Source organism: Haliotis rufescens, unplaced genomic scaffold, assembly GCF_023055435.1.
Source record: "Haliotis rufescens isolate VD_foot unplaced genomic scaffold, xgHalRufe1.0.p SCAF_18, whole genome shotgun sequence".
In the NCBI taxonomy this organism is placed as follows: domain Eukaryota; kingdom Metazoa; phylum Mollusca; class Gastropoda; order Lepetellida; family Haliotidae; genus Haliotis; species Haliotis rufescens.
The window spans coordinates 2,976,844-2,992,895 of record NW_025963868.1 but is presented as its reverse complement, the minus strand read 5'-3'; the positions used below and the strand labels follow the sequence as shown (position 1 = coordinate 2,992,895).

At 43.0% G+C, this 16,052-nt stretch overlaps 2 protein-coding genes across 3 annotated transcripts in view; both read left to right on the top strand.

The window, feature by feature from the left end:
* LOC124116867 overlaps window positions 1–16,052 on the top strand; it is a 185,770-nt gene that overhangs the window by 72,268 nt on the left and 97,450 nt on the right. The gene's annotated exons all lie outside the window — the stretch shown is intronic.
* LOC125381578 (merozoite surface protein CMZ-8-like) lies at window positions 6,659–9,784 on the top strand. The gene is made up of 2 exons (XM_048398636.1): window positions 6,659–6,819; window positions 9,337–9,784. Exons 1-2 carry the CDS (start codon window positions 6,659–6,661, stop codon window positions 9,782–9,784), a joined length of 609 nt encoding a protein of 202 aa, XP_048254593.1.

Here is a 16,052-nt window from a genome sequence, read left to right as displayed (position 1 = left end):
ATTGGTACTAGTCCTGTAGTCCTTGTGAAACTGCCCAATAAGGATTAAAAAATGCAAATATTGGAGTGGAATGTTGAATGTATTTCCAGTGTTATAATCCCCCCACTCACCCCGGAGTAAGTTGTTTATTGTGCTAGGGATATAGTTGCTTATCCTTGCTGCCAACATCAGCAGCGGGATCTATTGTTCCGTATCACATGGCATGAAGATGTTTCTTATCTTAACTGATTGTCTGGAGGAGCCAACTTCAGAGAGAGTTAACACTTCTCTTTTAAGGATGATGAAGATGTGTTAGGTACAGTTAGAGGAAACCTGAGTATCTGGGGCCAGGAATGATGCCTTGTTGAAGTTGACGACTTGGTACAAATCATGCATGCATATAGGGTTGAGGGATATTTGATGTTTTGTCAGATGAGACATTGTTCAGATCAGAACAATATTTTTGAAACTTTCAGGTTTCATGTATTGCTGAAAAATTAAACAACCCACTCACTCAGTCACTCATGCACGCACCTATGCACATAGGTTGCTGTTTTCTTCCATTATTGGAAGGCTGCGAGGTTTGGTGAGTCACTCCATACTGAAGGAACATCTCTGGCGGAGTTTATACAGATTCTTGTCCTGGCCATCTTGCACAAAGCAATCTTTGCTCTAGGACTATCATCTTCCCGAGTCAGGGGGTGGTCGGCAGACTAAGCCTGAGTGGTTAAAGCGTTCTCACGTCATGCCGAAGACCCGAGTTTGATTCCCGGGTACAATGTGTGGAGCCCATTTCTGGTGTCCCCCACCGTGATATTGCTGACATATTGCTAAAAGCGGTGTAAAACCATACTCTCACTCACTCACTCACTCACTCTGACATTCTGATAAATATTTGTTTGCCTTTAAATACATATAAATGAGTCACCGTTATGACAAGGCTGATGTTGAGATCTTTGAATTTTAAAGGATCTTCCGATGTGTACCAATGGCAGCCTATTTAGTTTCAGTATGTTTGAGCTGGTGTATCCCTGGTGAGAGATCAGTCGTACATCTGTGCACCTTACACTGTGAACACACGTTACTCGTAAACTCCCCGCATTTGTTTACCAGCAACATTGCTGTTATTCTGATGGCAAAAAAATGTCAAAATTGTTATTTAAGAACAACAGTTTGAGGTAGTTTTGAACTTTGTTTTTTTGTCGCAGCATAAAAACTGTCCTAACGATGCTCCTGCCTGTTAGGTTTTCTTGCCACGTTTCCCCTGTTGACGGAACCTGCACTTCTCAGTGCACACTGAAAACAGTAACTTGCAGCACCAGCAATGTCTCAGGCATGTTGCATTGTCACGGAAAACTCATTTGTTGGAGTCCGTTTTTCTCCTGTTTCCTGCATCCAACTGTTAAAGTTTAAGTGAGGAAGTAATTAAACACAGGAGTACGGCATGGGAAAGTAGAATAAGATGTCAATCAAATGGCCTACACTGTGATGCATAGGTTTGAGAGTAATCTCCCCTTTTTCGACCAACTGGTTTTCAGTTACAGTTGTGAAATTTCCATGTCTGTACTAAGTATTGATACCTCATATCACACAAATAGGGTGTCATTTCTCGATGGATTTAAAACAATAAAGGGATAGTTAAGGGTTCGGATCAGCAGTCAAATCACATTAGTATAAATTCTTGAAACTTAGATTATTCATCAGCATGTTGTGTCAATTGTATGGCAAACTGTTGTCCATCCATCCACAGAGTTCAGGGTCAGAAACTAATTATTGTTTTCACTAGTCAGCAGAAATGATCTGCTACAGAGTAACATCTACCAAACAGAAGAAGTGGCAATCCTCAAGGAACTTTTAATAGTCCTTCCTGATCTTCATGACCCCATGCCTGCCGTAAAAGCAGACTATGCTTGTCGTAAGAGGCGGCTAACGGGATCGGGTGGTCAGGCTCGCTGACTTGGTTGAAGCATGTCATCGATCCCAACTGCGTATATCGATGATGATGTTGTCGATCACTGGATTGTCTGGTCGAGACTCGATTATTTACAGACCGCCGTCATACAGCTGGAATATTGCCTAGTGCGGTGTTAAATAAATCCTGAACTTCACTGTCTTGGTCTAGCAGACTTATGTTAATTGCAAACCTGCGGATAATGTTTGAGGTCTGTTGTGCTTTCATCAGTATCTATAATATCCTTTAAGTTATTGTTTGAGATCAGGTGTACAGCAAATAGTCTTATAAACTGTTCCACTGACTGAGCATTATAGTTAAACCTGTGTGTGTGTGTGTGTGTGTGTGTGTGTGTGTGTGTGTGTGTGTGTGTGTGTGTCTGTGTGTGTCTGTGTGTTTGTGTGTGTCACCTGGTAACATGGCCCCAAGCACTGGACATGAGACATACTCTATCACCTGTACAGGGCTATCATCTTTGTGGAATGTCAGGGCATACAGACTGTATTGTGCTGGGAAATTAGGTGATTTTCTGCATACCTCTCTGTGAATGGAAGATGATATGTTTGGGAAACATTGTAGACGACTGACTGTCCTGACTGAAATGTCCTGGTAATCGTAGGTCTAGCGGCGTGGGCATGGATGTAATTGCTGTTTCACAGGGGTGGGTAGCATGTGGGTTAGGTCAACTATAGTATAACCTCCGTATACTCCGCTTAGTGATCATATGTCCCGACATGGTGATCAATTTCAAGGGGGACTATATCAATAGACTGTACCTTGTATGTGGAACTGGGAAGGTGAAAGGGGACAGTTTGTTCTAATTGGCATTGATAGGGGAACAATGTGGCTAATGTTCCAAAACTTTCTTTGAAGTCTTGCTTCCTTACACTGTCAGCTCAGATCTGCAAATCATTGCTTGGAAGACCTGAGTATTGTCCTAAATCTTTCAGCATCATTGTGTTGGTCCTCAAGGGGGGGGTGCTATGGTTATGCATTATGGTGTATTGCTGCAATGACAAATTGAACTACCGTATTCGATGTAATAAGCGCCCAGGGTGCTCTCCAAATTAGAAATAGGGGGCTCTTATTAGAATCTTATTTTGGTGGAAAAAGTTGAAAGATAAATTTCGTGGTTTATGCTGACAGCTTGAATGTTTATGTACGACAGATATATTTTTCCAGAATTAAATGCCCATAATTAAGGGTGCATATAACACACGAGTGCGTATTATACGCGAATAAATAAGTCTTGTGTACATTGATCAATCGGAAGGGGTGCCAATTGGGAATGTTCACTAGCCAATATCTTAGCAAATGTCGCCGTGGGCGCTTATTAGAGCGGGGCGCTTATTACGTTGAATACGGTATTTTTATTTTGGTAAATCACTGGATATAGAAATTCAAATTCAGAATAAGAGTTGGCAAGCTGTGAATTGTAACTATGGATATCAATGAAGTCAGGGGCATGCAACAACTTCCACTGAGACAAATGACAGACTATTGACATTGGAAGTTAAGTGTTATTGGCATTAACAACACTGCAAGGGTATAAATGTCATAATGCCCTGCCACTCTCTATATTTACCTATGCGTCCAGTCTGATGTTGGGACACAATATTATATCGCCTTACAATATGCTTGTACAGCAATTACAGTGCTAGTCAAAATGTCGGCTAAAGTTCACAGTTGAAAACCAGCATAATGTGTGAATTAGCCTTGTTTAAGACCCCCATCTGTGCTAATCCTGGTTAAGGGAGTATTGTTTGACAAAGGGTAAACAGTGATTATACAGGCTATGAACTTCAAGAATGTCATGTCCGTGTTAGTAACACAGACTACAGTGACAGTCAGCATGCTTACCACTGCTCTGTTTGCTCATATACAGACAACATATGCCACAACAGGTCTTGTTGTGGTGTTGTATGATAAACATTGAGCATCATCACACTTAACACTGCTTCCTTTGCTCAGATGAGCAACCAATGTCAGGCCATGTTTTGCTGTGGTGTTGGTGATTATGGACTTTCCAAATGTCGAGTATTTCTACATAAAGAAAGGTGCGGTCGGGTAGCCAAGTGGTTAAAATGTTTGCTTGTCACGCCAAAGACCTGGGTTCGATTCCCGACATGGGTACCATGTGTGAAGCCCCTTTTTGGTGTCCCCTGCCGTGATATTGCTGGAAAGGTATTTGGGGGCCAAGTATGACTTTAAGCTGTTGAGAGGGTGTCTTTACACGCTATCAATATTCAGGCCCAATCCAAGTTCCAAACTATAGAATACTGAAGGATATTTCCTCAAATTTGAAGTTAGTTGAACTTAGAGGGTCACTCTTGATCGGGTTAGACTTGTGAAGACCCGGGGTAGAATAGGTCTACAGCAACCCATTCATGCAGTAAAAGGCAACTATGTTGTAAGAGGCGAGTCCTGAGTCCTGTGAAGATTCTGGGTTACAGTTTGCCTTCAGCAAGCCATGCTTGTTGTATGATCGGATCGGGTGATCAGGCTTGCAGACTTGGTTGTTGCATGTCATCGTATTCCAATTGCGTGGATCGATGCTCATGATGTCAATCACTTGATTGTCTGGTCCAGGGTAGATTATTTACAGATCGTTGTCATATAGCTGGAATATTGCTGAGTGCGGCGTTAAACAATGAACAAACAACCTTGATCGGTTTACCATCAAAATGTACCGAGTTTTATCATTTTCTCAGAGCAATAATTACCTCCTCCTTTAAACGAGTGTATAAACGAACCCAGGAGTTGAACCAGACAGAAGGTGTTTTTTTGTCAAGGTATCAATTTAGCTGACTAATTGTGGAATTAGTTGCCCCTGCTAGGCATGGTTCCAAGTACATGATACGGCCCTGTAATCACTGGTGGGGAATACGCTGTATAACATATGCTTTCCTCCAGTGTTGCCAGAGATAAAAGGATGAGGTCTGACACACTCCATTATTTCTAGCTTGTGTTGGAGGTCACTCTGAGCAACCTATGGTAATAACAGAAGTATACACACGCCAAGATGCTGGAATGTGATTGGGTGAAGCCGCTGATGCCAGTTCTGCGTGTATGGCTAGATACATGGATTGTTAAATTGGTGCCTATTATCTTGTTTTCTGTATTTTGGAGGATGATATGTACACAGAGTAGGAGACATTCCAGCCTGAAGAGACCTCTCTTAAATATTGTTTGGTATGTTAGCTGGTAATAAAGAGAAGTGTCCACATTTTTGTGTCAGCACAGTGGTAATTCCTGTATATTGTGGCTGAACCTTCTGGTTGTTTGTTGTGTAACGCCCCACTCAGCAATATTCCAGCTATATGACCGCGGTCTGTAAATAATCTACCCTGGACCAGACAAGCCTGTCAACACATCTGGTTGTTTGTTGTTTAACGCCCCACTCAGCAATATTCCAGCTATATGACAGCGGTCTGTAAATAATCTACCCTGGACCAGACCAGACTGTCAACAACATCATGAGCATCGATCTACCCAAATAGGATACGATGGCATGCATCAACCAAGTCAGGGAGCCTGACCACCTGATCCTGTTATTCACCTCTTACTACAAGCATGGATTGCTGGAGACCAGTTGTAACATGTGCTTTTGGTTTGACGCACCCTGCTGATAGTCCGAAATGTTTGTTGACATTTTGATCTCATGACAGATACCGCATAAGTTTGAGTGACTCTCTTTTTGTGTTCAACGTAATCGGATACATAACATTATCTTTTGAGGCTTAAGCAGTATTGACAGATTCTTTCCTATCTGTTCAGTGAGTGGTGTACCCTGTCAAGGGATCCTTTTATAACAGAGATTCTAACTGTACTTGCCAGCACACCTGAGTCAGTTTTTCTAAAGTCACAGTTATCCTCAGGGCTAGAAGTTCAACTTTTAAGTTTGTTTGTTTGTTCTTCATCGCTGCACTCAGCAATATTTCAACTATATGATGGTGGTCTGTAAATAATCGAATCTGGACCAGACAATCCAGTGATTGATATCTTGAGGATTGATTTACACAATTTGGATACGATGACATGCATCAACCAAATCAGCGAGCATGACCAACAGATCCTGTTGGTCGCCTCTTATGACAAGCATAATAGCCTCTTACGACAAGCATGGGCTGCTGAAGGCAAATTTTAACCCAGAATCTTCATGGTACTCAGGTTTCAAGAGGGTGTTCTCTTATAGTATCACTGTTAATTTAATTTGCTTAATTTGCTTGCAGGATATCTCATTAAGGAGCCAGGATTATAATACCTCAAGGGCCCCAGAATGACAGATATTTGTTTTGCATTAGCAAGAACTAAGATATGATTTTAATGAGATTGCCCACCCCACATACACCACACTCTCACGAACACCACACTCCACACTCCTACCACCACCCACCCTCCCACCCACCCTCCCACCCACCACACACCATATAGCACCCACTCACCACACTCACCTTTACTTTTAGAAGTGTGGAGTATTTTCTTTTCCAATTCAGTCAGATATATTCAGACGTATATATTATATTGTTGTCCAAATGAAAATTATTGAAACAGTTTTTAAAAACTTACACGTCAATTTTATGAAGTTAACTCTATTATTGAAGAGGTAAATGTGCAGATCTGGATTTTTCACATACCTTCACCCAAAGTGAGTTGGAGGGCAAGTTCTATTTACAGTCGAGTTGACAGTAGTGACCCTGTGTGTGATTTATGGCCGTGTAACTGGACATGCGAGGAGAGCAGTCAACACTTAAGGTCAACAGGGAAACACTGAACAGGTGCACCAAGCTTATCCAGGCCCAGTCAAGAGCAGATAACTCATCCCTTCCTGATGTCTCTCAGGAAGATGAGTACTTGACTGTGCAGTGTACCAACCCTTACAAACATTGGTCAGTCGATAGCCTGAGTACTTGACTGTGCGGTGTACCAACCCTTACAAACATTGGTCAGTCAATAACCTGTGTACTTGACTGTGCGGTGTACCAACCCTCACAAACATTGGTCAGTAGATAACCTGTGTACTTGACTGTGCAGTGTACCAACCCTTACAAACATTGGTCAGTCCATAACCTGTGTACTTGACTGTGCGGTGTACCAACCCTTACAAACATTGGTCAGTCAATAACCTGAGTACTTGACTGTGCGGTGTACCAACCCTTACAAACATTGGTCAGTCAATAACCTGAGTACTTGACTGTGCAGTGTACCAACCCTTACAAACATTGATCAGTCGATAACCTGTGTACTTGACTGTGTAGTGTACCAACCCTTACAAACATTGGTCAGTCGATAACCTGAGTACTTGACTGTGCGGTGTACCAACCCTTACAAACATTGGTCAGTCAATAACCTGAGTACTTGACTGTGCGGTGTACCAACCCTTACAAACATTGGTTAGTCAATAACCTGAGTGCTTGACTGTGCAGTGTACCAACCCTTACAAACATTGATCAGTCGATAACCTGTGCACTTAGTGATTACTTCAGGAGTGAGAAGCAAGTTATTGCTTATGAAGTATTTTGAGATTAATAATCATTTTTCTATACAGAAACAGAACATAATTTTTAACTTAAGTTTAAAAAGTAGATAATGCTTTGATGGTTGACAGTCAAAGTTTTGAAATTCGAAACTTGATTTCTGAGTTCAGTCATGTTGTTTCTCAGATCATTTCAATGGTTTGCAGTTTGCAACTCTCATGTTTGCAAATAAGGCGTAGAAACTAACAGCTTTAGACCACTGGTCCTTGTAATGAGAACATGTAGCAAAAGTTACCCTTGAAAGTGGCAAATTTCTAGTCCTTATGAAACATTAACCTAATGGGTAGTTTGGCAAGGACTATAGGACAAGTGCCAATTTCTAATGCTGCAAATATTTTTCATGTGATACGCAGTACGTAACAGCTAATATAAATATCTTCCTTCCATTGTCATCAGTTGAGATCTGTATGCACTGAACAATACCTTGCTTATCATACGGTGTACCTCTTGTCTAGTGTGAGAGTCAGATCAAAGTGAAAGTGGCCTGGCTATTGTGTGCGGAATCCGGCATTATCTGACAGCACAGTGAGAGACATGTCAGGGGCTTTCAGGCTGTCGGTGTAAGACAGGAACTTCCTGACCTTCACTCAGGGCTTGAATAGCACAGGCTACAGGTGCGGTACAGAGTGGGAGGGTGGTGATAAGTCTGTCATACAGACCCTGAAACAAATGTCTCCAATACAGCCCGGGCAAGTCTATGTGTTTGGCAAGTTTAGATTACTGCAGTATCTGAAAATGAAGAAAGTCTCTGGGCTCCTTTTTATTTTATTTTATAACTATAATTTAGCAACTGTTTTTTCTGTAAAATATGTTCATTTCAGAGATAGATGTTAGTCTAAGTGTTGACTTGCACAAGTCTCTAAGGCAATAATTATTAGTTTAAATCATAAGTTCTAGATTATGTAAGTATTAAAAACAGGTTGTCCCTATAAGAGACTGGAGTCCTTCCTGTCAACATATCTAGACTTGCCTATTTGGAGGATAGAATTACCACACATCCATTGACTTTTCTTTCAGTACAGCCTTAGGGCAATTCTAGGTCTAGGCCTAAAGCATGTAAGGTATATGAGTGTGGTGACTATTGGTGTGGGATATTGGGTGGGATGTAATAGTGTGAGGTGTTTGTGTGTTTTCCCATCAGACGACAGGGAGACTGTCAGCAGGTATATAATGTCAGTGTGTTAGATATTGGTGTGTGATATGGGGTGGGATTGTTACAGTGTGAGGTGTTTGAGTGTTGAGTGAAGACTGTGACTCAGTCACCAGGTTTATTGGCTAATTTAGCACTGTCAGCAAGGGGTTGTGGTACTGCATGTGTTCCCCAGTATTGAACTATCCTGTAGTGTGTCCTGAAATTGCCTCCTTGTACACCCACACCAGCTACTGGTCACTGGATAATCACTCCCTCCTCACCTCACCATCACCCCCTTCTTACCTCACCCTTACCCCCTCCTCTTGTCACCTCGCTGTAACCCCCTGTTACCTCACCGTCTCCCCCTCGTCACCTCGCTGTCATCCCCTCGTCACCTAACGTCTCCCCCTCGTCACCTCGCTGTCACCCCCTCGTCACCTCACGTCTCCCCCTCGTCACCTCGCTGTAACCCTCTTGTCATCTCACCATCTTCCCCTCGTCACCTCACCGTCTCCCCCTCGTCACCTCGCTGTCACCCGTCTTAGTTCCCTTGTTCCACACACAGCTGGCCGTTACTGACTCATCACCTCACCATCTTCCCCTCGTCACCTCGCTGTAACCCCCTTGTCACCTCACCGTCTCCCCCTCGTCACCTCGCTGTAACCCCCTTGTCACCTCACTGTCTCCCCCTCGTCACCTCGCTGTCACCCGTCTTAGTTCCCTTGTTCCACACACAGCTGGCCGTTACTGACTCATCACCTCACCATCTTCCCCTCGTCACCTCGCTGTAACCCTCTTGTCACCTCACCATCTTCCCCTTGTCACCTCGCTGTCACCCCCTCGTCACCTCACGTCTCCCCCTCGTCACCTCGCTGTCACCCCCTCGTCACCTCACGTCTCCCCCTCACCTCGCTGTCACCCCCTCGTCACCCCATGTCTCCCCCTCGTCACCTCACGTCTCCCCCTCGTCACCTCACGTCTCCCCCTCGTCACCTCACGTCTCCCCCTCGTCACCTCACGTCTCCCCCTCGTCACCTCACGTCTCCCCCTCATCACCCCATGTCTCCCCCTCGTCACCTCACTGTCACCCCTGTTAACTCGGTGGGCCCCACACAGAGCTGGCATGTTGTGGCTGTAATTAGCAGCTCCACAACACAATGGTGTGAGACATGTGACCCCTGGTGACAGTATCATATTTCCATACATGTGGGACATTAATAGCCCAACATGCCTGGTTTCCGGCCACCACTGTACAAGCATACAATTAACAAGTGCTGCTACACTCACACAGCTCTCAATGTGCTCAGTGACTTAGGCTCTATAGCCAAGGAAGGATTTTGGACACATTTGGTGGCATAGCCTTGCTTCTTTATATTGATGCTAATATTGTCCTCTGAGATTAAAGATTCTGTGACATTAAAGTACTACATTATGATGAGGGACCAGTGTGCAGGTATCTTCCCTGTACCTTGTGGGGATTAATTCTCGCTGATCAGTTGATTCACACCTCAGCATTAGAAATTGGTACTAGTCCTGTAGTCCTTGCCCAACTGCCCAACAGTTAAGGTATCATAAGGACTAGCAGAAACTTGCCATTTTAAAGGGTTTTGCTATATGTTATCATCATAAGGACAAGTGGACTAAAAATGTTAGTTTCTACCACTGCACCATGAAGTCTTTTCCTGGACAAGTCTCTTACTTACTCAAGTAATAGTCCTTCCCTTCAATAGTACTATGAAATGAGGGGTGGTCGGGTGGCCTAGTGGTTTAAGCGTTCGCTCGTCAAACCGAAGACCAGGGTTCTATTCCCGACATGGGTACAATGTGTGAAGCCCATTTCTGGTGTCCCCTGCCATGATATTGCTTGAATATCGCTAAAAACAGTGTTAAACCATACTCACCCACTCACTCACTCACTCACTCACTCACTCACTCACTCACTCACTCACTCACTCACTCACTCTATGAAATGGTTAGCAATATCACATAGACCTGTCATGATGATGTGTGTCATGGTTCCTTCATGAAGATTCCGGGGTAGAATAGGTCTTCAGCAACACATACTTGCCGTAAAAGGCGACTATGCTTGTCGTAAAAGGCGACTAACGGGATCAGGTGGTCAGGCTCGCTGACTTGGTTGATGCATGTCATCGATCTCAATTGCGTGGATCGATGCTCATGATATCAATCACTTGATTGTCTGGTCCAGACTTGATTATTTACAGACTGCCGTCATATAGCTGGAATATTGCTGAGTGCGGCGTAAAGCAACAAACCAACCAACCAACCTTGATTAAGACTGCCAGCAGTATTGGAAGTGTCAGCCCCAACTGATAGGTAACACTGTAGTCCTCTGAACCATCATGTTGTCCTGCTGCAGAGTCCGGAGGCGTGGCCGCAGCATGGCATAGGAGTGACTGAGATGTGTTTAAACAACAGCTCTCTCTGAGGCATGATGTGATGACCTTCACCTTGGAGCAGGAGAAGGTGCCCACAGCATCACTCGTGTTTTGGCTTGTAAGGAAAGGAATTAGAAATAATGAGCATTCAGAATTATGAGGCCTAGGAACACTGATCGTGGATATATTAATTTTTGTAAGTGTAACAGTTCTCAAACTTGGGATGCATTGCATTTAGCCATGACTTGGTGATAGTGTTTGAAATAATTTTATGACCGAACAAGACAGTAAGGCAGGTGACCCATAAGTGTTGCCTGCCCATCTTCAAAGTTACCCGCCCGCATTCAGACATTATCAATATTGAAAAATCGCAAAACGTAAGAGACAAATAGGGCCGTGATGCAAATGCAAACAATTACTTGAGATTCTACAAGGAGTTATGATAAAACTGAATACATAACATAAGTAGTCCAAAAATTATCTACCAGACAGTCGGCAGGTTAAGGGAAATTTTGTGCAGCCCGACAGAAAAGTTACCAGCCACAGGCAGGCGGGCAGGCAGTTATTTCAGACACTGCCTGGTTACGAGTTAAAATTTCAGTAATTGCAACACCTGCCCGACTCTCTTGTTGGGTTTGAACATTATTTTAAACCCTGAGGATGAACCCGGGTTGCTGAAGGTCACTTTGTTTCCAAATATAAATGTCGTCCCAGCATGCAGTTTCCTCGTGCTGAGACCGTGGACACACGGTGACCAGACCACCTTCAGAACTTGTTACCCTGATCACATGCTTGCTGGGATATGCATGGTCATCAAACCATAGGTCAGGCTGCTGATGTGAGTTTGAATCCAAGAATCACTCTTCATCATCATTGGTGCGTTTATGCCATACCTGTGATCATTGACTTCACCAAACTACTATATCACTCAGGACTTTCCTACCACATGAAGCTGCCATGCCAGTGTTAGAAACTAACAGTGTTAGTCCCCTAGTTCTTATAATGATAACATATAGCAACATCCTTATAAAAGGCCAATTTCTACTAGTCCTTATGGTACCTCAACTGTTGTAAAGTTTGGCAAGGACTACAGGAATACAAGACTAGTGCCAATTTCTAATACTGTATGCTGTGATATGACTGGAACACAGGTCAAAGCTGCATTAAACCAAACTCACTCACCGACTCACTCGCCGACTTACTTGTTTCAAATTGATCCATATTTTACTAAGATAATATTCAAAAAAGATAATTATAAATGGAAAAGAAATCAAATTGTTGCCTAAAAGAAATAAAAGTTTAAGCACTGGAAAAATATCATCTAAAATGATATCTTTGAAACGTCTAAATTTGTCAAAAAAGCGTTTGTCATGTCAATGTACATTCAGTACAGATGAGACAAAATATTGTCCATTTGATATGATTGTGTCCATGGAGCTATGTATCAGTGAGCGAATCATACAGCTTGTCAATCAGGGTCCCAGGTGGATCTGACTGACTGACTCCACAGCCTGGGGTGGTCCCCCTCAGAACAATAGCATTACCCTCACTCCACAACACACTCCTCTCTTCATCCCCCTCATCACAGCCCAGAATTACACAGGAATGTTCTGTGTTAGTTTTTCATCTTCGTTTGTTTACAAATGAACTCTTGAGATTAGAACGTTAAACTGGTGGGTTGTTGTCGCTGGACCGGTATTTCTGCTGCGAGCCACTGTCGGGGCGCACGTAAGTTGTTTACTCCCTGATCGCTGACGGAGACGATGTACAGGGTTGTCACTGCATGTCCTGTTAAGATGCAGTGATGTGTTCATCACATACCAGGCCAGGAAATTGTGTCACTACGTTGTTGTGGCAGTGTTGCTCGCAGTAGTCAAATTGTCGTTGTCGATGTTGTAGTGTTGCTGAGGATGTTGGAGCAACAATGCTGATGTTGATGTGTTTGGATTATTATACTGGATATTACCAGGCAAGACTTGTCAGGTCGGTGTTATAGTGTTATCTGTCGTAGCAAGTCAATTGTCTCATCATAATGTTTTCAGATATGGTAATCTGATACTGCCAGCTGTGTGGGATTTTTCCATCTATTGTATTACTGTATTTTGTACATGCTGACAAACATCTGGCTTAGGAACATGTGTTGCTGCAGGAATTGCAAATACCTAGGACTGCTATGCATTGTCTAAATATACCCACACGTCTTGTATACTGCAAATCTCAAGGCCATGTTGTTATATACGCTGCGGAATTTGAAGCATTTGCTTAGCTAGGTGTATAATTAAAGGTGTGTATAAGGTAGGGGTAGTATAAGCACCATATCAAACAGCTGTCAGTGTCACGCTTGATTGAACTGTGTCATGTGTCCCGAAGAGCGAGGAGCTTCGTGGGTTGTATGCTGGGACATTGATGTATGAGAACTCACTGCGTCCTTTTGTCTTACAATAATCTACTAGCACTGAAGCTACATACATTCCTGTGTTGGAAAGTTGTCTTTGCACTTGAAGCTGATCCAAGCAGCCATTCAGGGGACTTGCTGTGTGAGTTGTTAACCAGTGTCGGTGTAATAACCCAGTTATACCACTGATCAAAGTAAATACCTTCTCCTGGGGATTATTTGCTGTTAACACATAGGTGAGTGACGTCCTTAATTGACCATCCATCAAGATGTAATGTATGTGTGTGTCAGCATTGAAAGTGGCCTGAGTTGGACTATCCTGGGGATATCTACGCCAGCAGGATTAAGGAAGGGAACCGCTACAGGTCAAGATCTATTTGGGGGTAAACACGATATTTCTGTCACTGACTCAGTTTTTCTGTGTTTTTAAGACATATGAACGATATGTTGTGACATGAGTTTTGAGATCGTGACTCTCAGAAATCAGGATTTCATAGAGGTTCTGTCTGAAGGCACATGACTTAACAACCATTTCATATTAAGATATGCTATTCAACATGCAGTTGTAAGAATGTCTATATATGTATCTGTTATGGTAAACATCCTAGGTCGTCTCTATAAGAGATCTGCACTCAGTTGGGTATTTCGGGAAAGCTTCAGGGTGATGTCAGCACTTACTGCTCAGATGACCTCTGAATATTGCTCAATGTCTTGACAGCCTAGGTAATAAGATGTATATCGCCATGGGACATAATAAATCAGAAATAGAGAGTCATTTGTTTGGGGTTTTCTATATCAGGGGTGAATGATTGTCTGGCAGTGTGAAGCAACGTAAGTTAGGTACCAGTATATATATATCTATATACAGGTATATTGTCAACATTGGATAGTCTCTCTCTATACCTTGTCAAATGGGCTGTACATGCAGGTACATAGTCGACACTGGATAGTCTCTCTCTACACATTGTCAAATGGGCTGTACATGCAGGTACATAGTCAACACTGGATAGTCTCTCTCTATACCTTGTCAAATGGGCTGTACATGCAGGTACATAGTCAACACTGGATAGTCTCTCTCTATACATTGTCAAATGGGCTGTACATGCAGGTACATAGTCAACATTGGATAGTCTCTCTCTACACATTGTCAAATGGGCTGTACATGCAGGTATATTGTCAACACTGGATAGTCTCTCTCTATACATTGTCAAATGGGCTGTACATGCAGGTACATAGTCGACATTGGATAGTCTCTCTCTACACATTGTCAAATGGGCTGTACATGCAGGTACATAGTCGACATTGGATAGTCTCTCTCTACACATTGTCAAATGGGCTGTACATGCAGGTACATAGTCAACATTGGATAGTCTCTCTCTACACATTGTCAAATGGGCTGTACATGCAGGTACATAGTCAACAGTTTAAAGTTCCAAGAGATTACAAATGCACAAACTAACAGGGACAACTTGATTTTAATCTGATCATGTTATTATGAATCTCTATGTGTGCTGATGGGATTTGGGAATTGCCTGATGAGGGGTAATCCTTGTGTTGACAGAGCCTGGTGTTTGTGGAGGTGCAGATGCCACTCCGTCATCAGTGTGCTCTCACATTGTCCAGGGATATTTGCTGGATCTGTTGATCTTCCACAACAGTAAACTCACTGTGCAAACTCACTTGATTATGAATGCATAGAATGAGGTGAAGGTAATGGTGTTATGATTTATTTCTGTCATTTCGAAGGTCCTCAGCCTGACATCAGTCTGGGCTTGTAGCATTACAGGACTACAGCTTCTGTAGTGGTCCATCCTTACAAGTATGTCGGTGAGGATGTACTCTAATGTGTTTCAGAACTAGGTAAGTAGGGGCTAAAACAACTTCAATTTAATTCTGATTAGTTTCATGAACATTTGTTATGGTCAGAAAGATGTCTGTTCAATCATGTCTACAAGAAGTTTAGTTTGGTAATGAATAGGGAGTGAGTTGGGTTTAACGCCACTTTTAACAGTATCCCAGTTATGTCACGGCGTGTCAGCTTAACGAGGGAGGAAAGCCCGAAGTGATGCAGGTCTCAGACGTTTACCACTTCGGTGAAACCCATGAGCACGAGTATGGTGCTGACAAACCTAGAAACATAATCAGTGTGAACCGGGATTCCAACCCACAATCATAGGTTTCTGGCATGCCCAAGGGATGCAACTCTGCACAGCGAATCGCGGCGCCTTAGACGACTTGGCCACCCGTGCCCCCTGGTAATGAATAGAATCATACTATTATAAGAGGTGGTTGAGTTTTTGTGGGTTGGCCTCATGTGAGCATATATGCCATGATCTGAGTCATCTTGAAGCTGATTGCAGGACTGAATTCAGCAAGCAACATGGGTCTAGCATCACGTAGTTAGCCACACGGATCTAGTTATCATATAAAGTTGTCGGATAATATCAGACTTCACTCAGACTTCACTGGTCTGAAATTGAGGACTGTCCTAGAGTGATGTTGTGGAGCTAGCAGCACAGATCTAGTTATGGTATAAAGTTGCAGGATTATAGAAGGATCTTAGCAGAGTTCACTGGTCTGAACTTGAAGGCTGTCATAGACTGATGTTGTGGAGCTAGCAGCACTGATCTAGTTATCATATAAAGTTGCAGGATTATAG

Bases quoted from the DNA above. Each gene is read 5' to 3' on its own strand.
- LOC125381578 (XM_048398636.1), top strand. From the start codon at position 6,659: ATGCGAGGAGAGCAGTCAACACTTAAGGTCAACAGGGAAACACTGAAC. The intron at 6,820-9,336 runs GTCAGTCGATAG...TTCCACACACAG, and splicing joins ACCAACCCTTACAAACATTG to CTGGCCGTTACTGACTCATC.